The 12,564-nt window shown below is 31.5% G+C and overlaps 1 protein-coding gene across 2 annotated transcripts; it reads left to right on the forward strand.

Annotated features, from left to right (window-relative positions):
- The first annotated feature begins 8,982 nt into the window (after nt 1-8,982).
- On the forward strand, nt 8,983-12,221 carry LOC21405307 (F-box/kelch-repeat protein At3g61590). Of its 2 annotated transcripts, none has more exons than XM_024163261.1 (3): nt 8,983-9,512; nt 10,620-10,650; nt 10,735-12,221. In XM_024163261.1, the coding sequence occupies exon 3, from the start codon at nt 10,758-10,760 to the stop codon at nt 11,973-11,975; it is 1,218 nt and encodes a 405-aa protein (XP_024019029.1). In that variant the 5' UTR covers nt 8,983-9,512; nt 10,620-10,650; nt 10,735-10,757; the 3' UTR covers nt 11,976-12,221. The 2 variants fall into 2 exon arrangements, with proteins under 2 accessions (XP_024019029.1, XP_010092898.1); XM_010094596.2 differs by having other exon boundaries at nt 8,984-9,512; nt 10,583-10,650.
- The last annotated feature ends 343 nt before the right edge of the window (nt 12,222-12,564 follow it).

Genomic DNA, 12,564 nt, shown 5'->3' on the forward strand with positions numbered 1-12,564 from the left:
TTCGGACCGCAGATCAAATCGCCCCCGTGAGATTAATTAGATCACAAATCATAAACATACTTTTATTGCGAGGTGGTGCGGTTTCCACGATTGAGCAGCCATATTGTTCTCTACTATGAATTATGATCATAGACTTTTTTCACCCTCGCATTTATAGGCCATCACGTGTTTAAAGGGAGACACAGAGAGAAATAGAACAGTTGTGTTTTCTTATGGGAATCACTAATCTTTTACAAAACTGGAAATGATTATGGATGCGTTTGGTATTGTTTTTTCTCCTAAAATTAGCTTTTTTTTTTTTTTATAGAAAAAGTTAATTTTAGTGTTTGATAAATCTTTTTAAAAATACTTTTTAAATAATTTTTGAAGAATCTACAGTAAAAATCAGAAGCAACACAAAGGCAACTTTAGTTTTTAGATTGTGCGAGAATCAACATAGTACAATTAATAAAAATTTCATAATATCCCTAATGAAATTTAAAATTTACAATCTTTCCACTTTAAAATTCAGATTCGTAATATAATATAATATAATAATACAATAATATAATATAATATAATTGTAATATAATAGTAATATTGTAACAAATAATATTATAATTATATTAATAACTCTAATATTATTTTATCATATAATATGGAGGCCTTTGTAAAAATAACTCTTTTAAAAAGTTTTATTAGTAAAATAACTTTTCAAAAATTTTAATTTACAAAATGACCTCTTTTACAAAGAATTGTTTCTCAGCTCCCAAACAGAAAATCCCCAACAATACCATTAAACACATTGAAGCCGAAGAACCAGAAAGACTCGAAAAGTATTTCACTTTCTCCCTTTTTGCTATTTTTTTTTTTTGCCCTTTCTTTCCATTTTCGAGCGACGCCATGAATGGCGATGGAGATGTGAAAATGGAGGAGAAAGAGGATGCGCAGAGAGTGGCGTACATGTGGGGATACCTTCCCGGAGCTTTGCAGGAGAGGACGCCTCTCCTCTCGCCGACAATCGTCCGCCTCCCGCCACCGTTCTCGTGGATGGATGTTTGCGGCGGAGGCTGCGGATTCGCCATGGCCATTTCTGGTGCTTCCTTCGATCTTGAGGCCCGCCTTTAATAAAATAAATAAAATTTAAATTAAAAAGTCATTTTCCTAATTTTATTTTTTTACTCGGTTATTTTAGCCAAATTCTCTATAATATGATATTATAATTATATTATAATTATTTTAATAATATGATATTATAATTATAATATGATGCTATAATTATTTTTTTATAATACATTATATTATAATATAATCGTTATTTTAATTATTTAAGTTATTATTTTAATAATATTATTATATTTTATATCATAATTATATTATATATTATATAATAATAGTTTTTTGTATTATATTAATTATAATAATAAATATATATTATATTGTAATTATATATTATATTATAATTTATTTTTATTTTTATTTTAATTATCCACAGTAATTTAATCTTATAATTTATCAAACGCGATTACATTGATTTTAAAACCACCACAGTTTCTGTAATTATAGTTTACTAAATACTCAACTGCTTTTTGTAACAATTGTTTTTTCTTTCAACACAGCTAAAAATAATTTTTTCAAAATCTACAACAATACCAAATTAAGCCTATGTCGGGGAAAATTGGCAAAAATAAAAATAAAAAAGGGCTTGATGCCTTCATGGTTTAATGCAATGAGTCCAAATTAATGTTATTATAGTTTCTACATGACAACAGAATGGCATTCAACTCCTAAAACTCGAAGGTTACTATGGAAGTGTTTACTCAATTCACCTAAAAAGGATGGAATATAATTAGTTAAAATAAATTCCGTTATAACATAGCCTATCGGTAAATTCACGACCGACTACACCCTAAGTATTCCAATCCCCACCCTATGGAGTATGTGCAGAAAAGAAATTTCGCTTATTGAAACTTCCTTTAGTCCTATTTCGCCAATATTGTTTTATAGTTATAGACATATTTACCTTATGAGAAAAGTTAAATGAATATTAATTTGAAGCGCTAACCGACTAAATTAATGTTTTTATTGGCTATTTTATAAATGAACAGTAGAAGTAAAAGTCACTAAGCAGCGAAGAACAACCCACCAAAACTCCTAACATTCAGGGATTGATTCACATTATTTATAGTGAAGTTGAAATTACATCTCAAAGGCCCGTCGAATATTTTTTTTTTATTAGAAAAAATGGAAAATTTACTCTCAATAGTGCATGAATCTGAACATTTACTATTTATTTTTGATAAATATCATTTTATTAGTGTAATTATTTAATTAAAAAGATTATGAATCAAAAGTAAAAAGTAAAAATCTTGACCATACATTATCAAATAATATTTGTCAAGATTACCCTTTACTAATACGATTTTGGACTATTTAAATGTTAGTCGATGAAAGTATGGATCATATCTCTTCTTATTTTACATGCTATCCCAATTGATTGCCGAGTACTCGTGTGTAAATCATCTAAGCAGTCTATTAAAAAAAACTTATTTTCGTTTTAAACACTTAATAGTAGAAGAAATTTAAAAACAATTAAATAGATGTATAATTGTCGATGAAGTGCATTTAAAAGAAATTAGATTTAAAAAGTATCAAAACGTGTGTTTCAATAACAGCGTATATGTTTCAGTCGAACATTCTATTTTTTATAAATAAAATCAAACATGCTAAAAAGAAATATTTTCAGCATTACAAATCAAACAAGAAACTAATTAGGCTGTACATATGGAAAGAAAAGAATGTGTATGTGAATGCATATTTGAGTACAATTAATTTATTGGTGGTTTTTTTAAATATAAAACATAAATCGAATAGAAAAGTAATTTGGGTATGCATATGAGAAGGAGAAAAATGTTTACTAAGGGTATATTTAAGAAAATATTTCAGTGGAGTAAAAAAGAACAAAAAAATTCTAGTAACCTAAAATATATAGAGGAGTAAAAAAATTACTTGAGTAAGAATATATTTGTAAAAAAAAAATATTTTAATTGGGAAATTAGAGAATAGAAAAATAATTCAATGAAGTGGACTTAAAAACATATTCAAAAAAAGATAAAAAAAGAGAAGAAACATCAATATTGGACAAGCATGTAAAAAAAAAATAATAATAATAATTGAGGGCCAGCGATCAAAAATAAGAAAAAGCCAAAAAAAAATCCCCTAAGTGGCAGCTTCTTGACAAAGCGTATTGTCGCATTTTAATATGTAGACTAAGGTATATTAAAGAAAATTAAAACAAATGAAGAAAATAACTTTATGGCTTCCCACCTCAACCAATTGGCCACAATTTAAAAGTACCATTGATTCTGATAGCTGTTGCAGCTGTTGTTTTCTTGCACCATTTAAAACTTTGCTGGCATCTTAATGCTTTTATTCCTATCAATTATGTGATTATTAATCTGTTTTCAATTGGAATCATTTTCTAAAAATTCTCTCATTACTTCAAGAAAAAAAAAAATTCTCATTACTTTTTTAGTAGCCGCTTTATTCTCTATATATTATTGCGATAGTGTCTATATATATATATAATAATCAATAGTAACCCAATAATTATCACTACACTAATTGAGTTATACTATAAAGAAAAAAAAAAAGTAGCCTTGTTTAGCTTTACCCCAACTGATTGCTTGATTCACATGTTCACATGTGAAGTTACAATAGCATTGATATGGAACTCCATCTATATTTCCAACAACTTGTTTCAAACTTCTATTTTACTAAAAAAGGATATAGAGAGAGTGGATGAAGTCTCTAAATAATTTTAATTCATTTTATATGATCTGTCGATACCTAAAAACAGACTAAAATGATTATAGTAACTCGAATCTAAGATTCTGTCGAACCAACTCGCTAAGGCACATTGGCAAATTCTGTTCTATTGCAAGCTTTGTATTACTTGTAGCTACAATTTTTAAATGTCAAACTAAATTAATAATGTGGAGCTAGCTAGGGCTCTGATTGAAGAATCTATACACTCTATGGAAATAGTTAGGTGCTTTAACCCAATAATATAGGATTAGGTGAGGCCAGCTACTTATTAATGGACAATTAAAACAATCAATTAATTATCAAAATTATTAGCTTTGAAAGTTCAAACACACATACACAAAACAAAAGGCTTGCACTTTACTTCAAAAAAATAATAATAATAAAGAAAACAGACAAACAAACGAAAACTATGCCATGGTCTCATGGATATTTTGACCGCTGATCACTAAACAAGGTTGATTTATAGTAATTTAGGCATTAAAAATAATGAGTATTACAATATTTGAAGTACAATTTGGGTCATTTTAGATTTAAAAAATGCAAGAACCAAATAACATATGTATAAATTTACGCCTCGTTTATTTCACCGATTCGAGTTTTCAGTTTTAAGTTTTTACAGTAAAAAACTCTCAGAAAATGTTACATCTAACTTTTTCTGCTACAATGAAAAGCTCTCAAAAAATATCACATCTCAACTTGAATTAAAAACTCAAATCCGCGAAGTGACAGCTATATATATTTCTCAAATTCCCAGAGTTTTGTAGTTTAGATACATATTATATACTTGGCCCCGTTCACTTCGCTGATTCGAGTTTTTTTACAGTAAAAAGCTCTTACAAACAATCACATCTAACTTTTTTACTACAGTAAAAGGCTCTCACATAAAATCACATCTCAACTCAAATTCTAAACTTGAATCAACGAAGTGAACGAGGCTACTATTTTTTTTTTTTTTTTAAATTCACTATGTTTCATATGTAGGAGTAATCGTACAAGGGACAGCTATATATTATGGGCCCGTTTAGTTCGCTGATTCGAGTTTTTAATTTGAGTTGAGATGTGATTTTATGTGAGAGCTTTTTACTGTAGTAAAAAAGTTAGATGTGATTGTTTGTGAGAGCTTTTTACTGTAGCAAAACTCGAATTCTAAACTCGAATCAACGAAATGAACGGGGCCTATGATCCTCCATAGTCCGCACCTTTTTTTCCCCCTTCAAACTAAAAAAGTGGAAGATTTCAAAAAACTGACAGCTTGTTTTGTCTCAATTTATCAGCTTCGTCTCCGTTACTTATTGGCTAAAGTAAACTTTCTCCTTACTTTGAAACTTCATAAGGAGCTTCCCTGGTAGATCTAAAAAAAATATATATATATATAGACTAGTGGTGTTTTTTATTTTTAATTGTTAAATTTATATAAAAAATTATATATTCTGTATATATTTTTAAAATTTAATGTGATTTTAATGATATTTAACAGTAGAAACAGACTTTATTAAAAAAAAACTCTCAGGTTCATATTTTAAGCTTGAGAAATAAAGTGAAACAACGATCTTCTCACACCCCCTTTCTTCGTCTTCTTCTTTCTTTCCTTGTTCAGGAATAGGTCCAATCTTTCCACTTTTTTCATGAAATCCCTATATGTGAAATAATTGGAAGCCATCAGAGACTTTTTCATAAAGTTTGTAACCAAACAGTCATTATAAGCCATTTATTATTAGGTAACTAATAGGGTGGAAGTAGAAGAAAAAGGTAATCTTATATATCAAATGTGTGGGTGTGGTACACTTGAAAGAACCCACAAATTTTGTTTGAAGGTAACCTTTTGGTCCACTCTCGACATACCAAAAAGAACGGGAAATAGGAAAAAGGCAAAAAAAAAAAAAAAAAAAGAAAAAGAAAAAGAAAGAAGCTCACCATGGAAATTCTTCCCAATCACAAAGCACAAGCACATTTTCAACATTGTGGAACTCATACCTTTTTTTTCTTCCCTACTCACAATTTTGTGCTTAGACTATGAGCATTTTGGAGTACTTTGGGGGGTTTGACATGGGATCTCAAATGCCACTTATTATTGTTTTCACCTCCATTAGAAATTACCCATGAGACTCTCACAATTATGTTTTAGTTATCCATGAACTGTCACTTTTTACTCATTACTTTCTCCACCCATTTGTTGTGCCTTTTTTCTCCCCCCTTTGTTGTTACACTTCATGCATTGGTGGAGTGTTAAAAGAAAAACAGGCTCAAGTGGAAAGTTGGCCAAGTAAAGTGAACTATAAAGTATAAAGTCAACCCAGTAACTCAAGTACTCCAAACAACTTAAGCCAACATGTCATGTGTGTGTTTCAGAAACAAAAAAAATTAAATAATTAAATAAAAATCATGTGTGTTGTATGAAAGTGGCAATGTCTCAACAAAGTCAAAAATTCAAATTTCATTAGGAAAAAACGTCTCTATATTGCGAGAACGGGAAAAAAAAAAAAAAAAGGAATGCAATATTTGAGAATGTTCTACCTAGTGGCTGACATTGTAAAAGTATTGGAACCACAAAATTAGTGCAACAAAAAAATATATATAAACAAGGACACAAAAATTTCCCTGTTTGTTTAAGCATTCACCGCATAATATAAAGATTAAACTTGGTTAAAAAGGGCCTATAATTAATTTTGTAATGATTAATCAAGTAAAAATGGAATTGAAAAGAAAAGACTAGCTACTTGACCAAATTCTACCAACCTTTAGTATATGGCTGTGAAAGATCAATTCAAAACCTGAATGTATAATAGTTTTAATTGAGAACATCACTTTCAATGTTTGGCCATCTTTACTTTGCTCTCAAGTGTCAAGTGTTTCAAAATCCCAATGAATTTGGCCATTTTTTCTTAACAAAATCTAGGCATAACAAGACAAAAAAATGAAACAAAACACGTAACACTTGGTCAAGAATATGTTTTGGTGAGATTTTGTCAATAAACTATTATGAGTGAGGCATGACTTATTCTGCATAAGGGTGGTTCGCTGGCAAAGAGGTTCACTATAGTGGTGTTGCCACTTCTATTAATATTTATTTCAGTTCATATTTTCATCACACTTTTTTTTTATTATAATTAAAAAATCATTACACTTTCTGGTGTCAAAGGTCAACAAACACGTTGATCTTTGGTTTGCCCCTTAAGCTATGCTTTTTCATTTATGTTATTTTTCTTTATAAAAAATTAGTTTTTTACTTTTTATTTTTTTTTAATGGCATGCAGAAAGTTTATTCATATGGTAATGAGGTTCCACGTTCCACGCATTGGTGAGAGAATGACTACAAAAACACCAAATAATTAAACCACTTTTGTTGTATTATGCATCAATTGTATCAAAACAAAAGGTTAAAGAAATTTTCCATTATGTTTTCTAATGCTTGTTTTGTAGAGGTCAGCATTGGGATTGCATATACTCTGAATATATATATATATATATATATATTTGTATATATGTATATATATATATATGATCTGTTCCTTCCCTTGTTTTATCTTCCAGACGCTTCTTCCTTTATCAACAAAAAGAAATAAGGAATAAAGAAAAAACAGGAGAAGAGAAAAAAAACGAGGGAGAAAATAATCTATTTTTAATACCACTAGCTAAACATAAATGTTTCATTAACTTCCAAAATAGACACTTTTAAGTCTTTAATCTCTTTTTCTTTTTCTTGTTTTTCCCCCCCTCTGCTAACGCTCATTTATATGCGATGCTTCCACGTCCACTAATTTCAAAGGATGTTTCCATAATTTACGTCATTTTGTAGTACATGTTTTTTGTATATGCAAGGTATCATGTATATATGTCGATTGAAAGAAAAGTTTATGATATGGAGATTTCTCTAGGATATGAAAAAGTGAATCATCAGTGTCTTTATTTTCAGTAGTCAAATTTACTATTAGAAATTGTTTGTTTTACATAATTTTTATTTTGATATGATACACTGTCAGTAAGAGGTCCTAAAAAAAGGACCATAATGATAAATAACACTTTGGTAAATGCTCGGCTTTTTTTTTTTTGTACATTATTTTGTTTTTAGGTATAAAGTTTGTATCAAATACATATTATTTTAAGGATCCATAGTGATTATACTATTAAGTGATTATTTCATGAAGCAACTCACCTAAGCCACTAACTCACTAAGCTCTGAGCAATAAGTACGATTCTAAAAATATGTTACGTCCCAAGATTGCGACTTGTAACCATAATTTCCCGATGGTTGAGCATGCAAGAATTGCTGCTGAACTGAGCAATCTAGTGACATGCAAATATCCAAAATTCTAATATTATTACAGGCAAGAATCTTTATTGGGGCTTTTCAAATTGCAAAGATTGTAGGTGAAGCAGGCCCATTCTGCTCCTAACCAACTAAAAGGGTCACGAGGCCCAGGCCAGCATGCAATTTGGAGATGATTTTCTGAAAAAAAAAAAAAAAAAAAGAGAAGAAAGAAGAAAAGCATTACCACATGTCAATTGAGTATTTTGGACAATGTTGTTATGGTTGGCAAAGTATATACCAAATTCCCGAGAAAAAGAAAAGGAAAAGAGATAGTGGATGAAATGGAAAGACAAAAAAGCATGAAGGAACTAGGAAGTGGTGGAAGGAAAAACAAAAAGGGGTAAAATGGCCAAGTAATAAAAAAGAAAAAAAACAAGGGAGGAAAATAAAAGCAAAAAAAAAAAACAAAAAAACAAAAAGGAAAAAAGTTAGAAATAGGAGTGGTGAGTAAGACAGCATTATAAGTAAAATAATTTTTGAGAGTGTGTCCAAAATCACAACTGACAACTAATAAGTTTTTTCTTTTTCTTATATCTATTAGGTCTAAAAAAAATAAATTATCAATAATTTTTTATTTTAAATTATTAAATTTATATAAAAAAATTGTCTAATTCTGCATAATTTTTTTAAACTAATAATTTTAATTAGAACTGACAACTGAAAATATGAAACTACTAGTAATTATTATTTTTTTTTTTACAAGAAGCTCTCTCATTTATTTTGTCTTAAAAGTTTTTTTTTTTTTACCGCTTCCCTCTCGTAAATAAAAAAAACCATAAATTGCTTCTTCTTCTTCTTTTTAGCTAGTGAAAAATCCATAAATTGCTTGAATAAGAAGTGAAGTGAACACCTCAAAGGCCCAAAACCCATCTCTCCCACATTCATCAACCACATCAATTAAACCCACGCGCCTCACGCGCCTTCCCTTCTCTCTCTCCTCCTTCTTTCTATCTCCTATAGGAAAACCGCCTTCCCACTTCATTCTTTCCTGTCGTTTTATTGTTATATATATCAATAGAAAACGAAAAAGAAAAGAAAACCCAAAAAATAATCTCTCTCTCTCTCTCTCCTCAATGGGTTGCTGGGGCATGGATATCACCCAAATCTAAGAGCGACCCACGTTATGTTATGTTTCTCTCTTCCATTTGAAGCGGAATTTTTTTTCTCATACCATACCCCATTTCATTTTCTTTCTCTAGTTTTTTTTTTTTAATATTTTTTTCCCATTAATGTCAAGGGTTTGTCTCAAAGTCCTTTGATATTCCCATTTTTTTTTCTTTGATAATTTTTTTCGCCCCGGTTTTGGCCTTCATTGCCGTTAATCTGGCGACTTTGGACAAATCTGGGCATACCCATTTGGCCAGTGACACTGGAGAAGCATTACACAAACACAAAGGTTCGTTCTTGATGGGGGGAACTAATTTTCTTTTTATTTTATTTTTTTCTGTTTTTTGCTTCGTGAGAAAAAAAAATATTTATTTTTAACACACTATTGTCTATTGATCTGGTTTTGTTCTGAATTTCTGGTATTGGTTTAGCTGGTTAATGTTTTTGTTTTTCAAGTTTTGTGGGGTTTCTGGTATTGGTTTAGATGGTTAATGTTTTTGTTTTTCAAGTTTTGTGGGGTTTTGATGTTTGATTGATGGGTATCCATGGACTAATCGCTCACCACCTAACATTATTTAATTATTCATTAGCTACTAATCACTATTAGGGTTTGTTGTTTAAGGCCGTGAAAGGTTGCTTTCTTTGAGAAAAAAAAAATCCGTTTTTGTGTTAAAAACGGTACGTTTTAGTTAAAACTCTCTTCTTTTGGGTTATCATTTTGGTATTTTATTTTTTTATTATTCTTACCTCTTTGTAGTAATAAGCCACCGGTTTTGCACTTTCCCCTTTTATGTTGAGCTGGTGGTTGGACGTTTTTATCAAAAATCTGCATTTTCTAATGGCCACTTATTATGTTGCTGCTAGCCGTTTTAAATCGAATTCATTTTGCGTCTTTCTTTGCATGTAATCTCACATTTCCTTGATTGATGGTCTAAATTTGATACTATTTCTATTGTTTGTAAGCATAATTTCTCAATTAAAATAAGGTACGTTCTTGTTATAATGATATTTTTTTCCCCTTCCCTGCGTGACTATAGATAGTTTTTTTTTATTATTATTATTTTGAAGGGCTATTGTTTAAGTTCAAATGTGTAGAGGTATCTGGACATTAGTGACTTACTCATAATGTACTTCAATCTTACTTTTGATCGTTTTCCGTACCTTGTGCTTGAAAGTAATTTGAGTTGATCTTGATTTGGGTGACTCTAAAACTAGTGTTTTGTTGTTTGGAAGTTTGGATTCTGTAGAGATTAAGAACTAATCCTTGTTAAATAAAGGACTTTATTAACCTGAAGTTCTACTTTTTATCAATCCTGCTTCTTGACATTTCTGAATTCGTAATTTCTTATATGCTATCAGGTTCTGACTCGTTTTGGTCCTGACCTGGTGTTCTCAGGATTTTTCGCGGTGTAGAAAAATGTTTTGAGGTAATAGGAGTCTGGTGATTTGGTTCTTTATCATTTGTTTGTGTGTGTGGTAAGTAAAATATGTCGTTTTATCCTTCTTTTCAGGTTCTTTGGCTTCATCTTTGATCATGGAGGGAGAAACATCATGGTTTAGCCATTGCCTTGATGAGATGTCAAGAGAAATTGGGGTGCTCGATTCATACTCGGAGCTTGGTGATGAAGGTAATAAAGAAGCTAATGCAGTTTCTGTGGACTTGATCTTGCCCGACGACTTGTTAGAACGGATCCTAGCGTATCTTCCCATAGCTAGCATTTTCAGAGCAGGTTGTGTTTGTAAAAGATGGCATGAGATTGTTAGTTCAGAACAATTTTTATGGAACTTTTCACAAGTACTATCTCAAAAGCCTTGGTACTACATGTTTACGAGCTCTAATGAAGCTCTTGGTTATGCCTATGACCCCATACTTCGGAAGTGGTATGGTCTCGAACTTCCCTGCATCCGAGCACCCAATTGGTTCATTGCTTCGTCGTGCGGTTTGGTTTGTTCAATGGACAATGACAGCAGAAGCGAGTTATGCGTCTGCAACCCCATCACAAAACGTTGGAAGAAGCTCGAGGAGCCTCCCGGTTTGAGGTTTTCTGATTACAGTGCACTTGCAATCTCAGCAAACAGGATATCGCTCGGTTACACCATCTCGATCGTGAAGTCCAAGCAAGTCACTGGAAACTTTTTCCAATGGGACATCTCAATTCACATCTATGATTCAGAAACAACGATGTGGGTCACTTCTCTGACCGAAGTTTTGACGGGATGGAGGGCTGGGGATGAGAGTGTGATCTGCGGTGGGGTTCTGTACTTCTTGATTTACTCCACCGGAGGCGGGGCACCAGAAAACCGTCATGGCCTAATCACATACAACCTGTCCACCCGATCTTCTCATGGTTTGTTGATAAGGAGTTTCGTTCCTGTGCCTTGTCCTCTTACCTGTGGCCGATTGATGAACTTGAAGGAGAAACTGGTAATGGTTGGAGGAATCGGCAAACCAGATCGACCCGACATAATCAAGGGGATTGGCATCTGGGTTTTGAATGGGAAGGAGTGGCAAGAGATTGCTCGTATGCCTCACAAGTTTTTCCAAGGATTCGGCGAGTTCGATGATGTTTTTGCAAGCAGCGGTACTTATGATCTCATATACATTCAGAGCTACGGAGCTCCAGCTCTTCTGATCTATGACATGAATCACAAACAATGGAAATGGTCACAGAAGTGCCCAGTGACAAAGAGATTCCCACTTCAGCTCTTTACTGGTTTTTGTTTCGAACCCAGGCTTGAAATTGCCCCTTAAACATGTTTTTACCCTGGCATTGAAGTGGTGATATTGACAAGTTTATCAGAGATTTCTACTTTTCTCCCTACTTTTTTTTTTTTCTTTTTTCCTTAGTTTCTGCTATAATGAAATCTGTGTTTCAGAATTTTAATACAACACAAAAAAAAAAAAAAAAATGTACCAGCATTGCTGATAAAGCTGCTCATTCATGACTATTGGAATGTTATTCTTTGCATTTAGAAATACCGAGTGAGTAGATTCAAAGCCTGAGCCTTCTTTTGTTTATAATATATATATATATATATATAACACACACATTTGTCGTTTCATTAAATTGGTCTCCCTTCTTTTCTGGTTTTTCTCTTCCTTTGCGGTAAACATGCTTTCTAAGAACCTGATTTTCTCACGTAAGATGGAGATAAAAGTTCTCAAATGTCTGCTCATCTCTTACAAATACAATTCCAAGAATTTTTTTTTTTTTTTTTTTAAATTCCCTGTTTCTCATCAAGATTTTGATATTTCTTCCATCCCAAAATCCGAATCTAGAGATGGGAAAACTTGCAATTTCAAAAGTCAACATCTAGTGATGGGTTCCATGCTTGGTCTT

This window comes from Morus notabilis, unplaced genomic scaffold (assembly GCF_000414095.1).
Source record: "Morus notabilis unplaced genomic scaffold, ASM41409v2 Scaffold594, whole genome shotgun sequence".
Classification (NCBI taxonomy): Eukaryota; Viridiplantae; Streptophyta; class Magnoliopsida; order Rosales; family Moraceae; genus Morus; species Morus notabilis.

Coding starts and splice junctions, on each gene's coding strand:
- LOC21405307 (XM_024163261.1), top strand. CDS start 10,758: ATGGAGGGAGAAACATCATGGTTTAGCCATTGCCTTGATGAGATGTCA.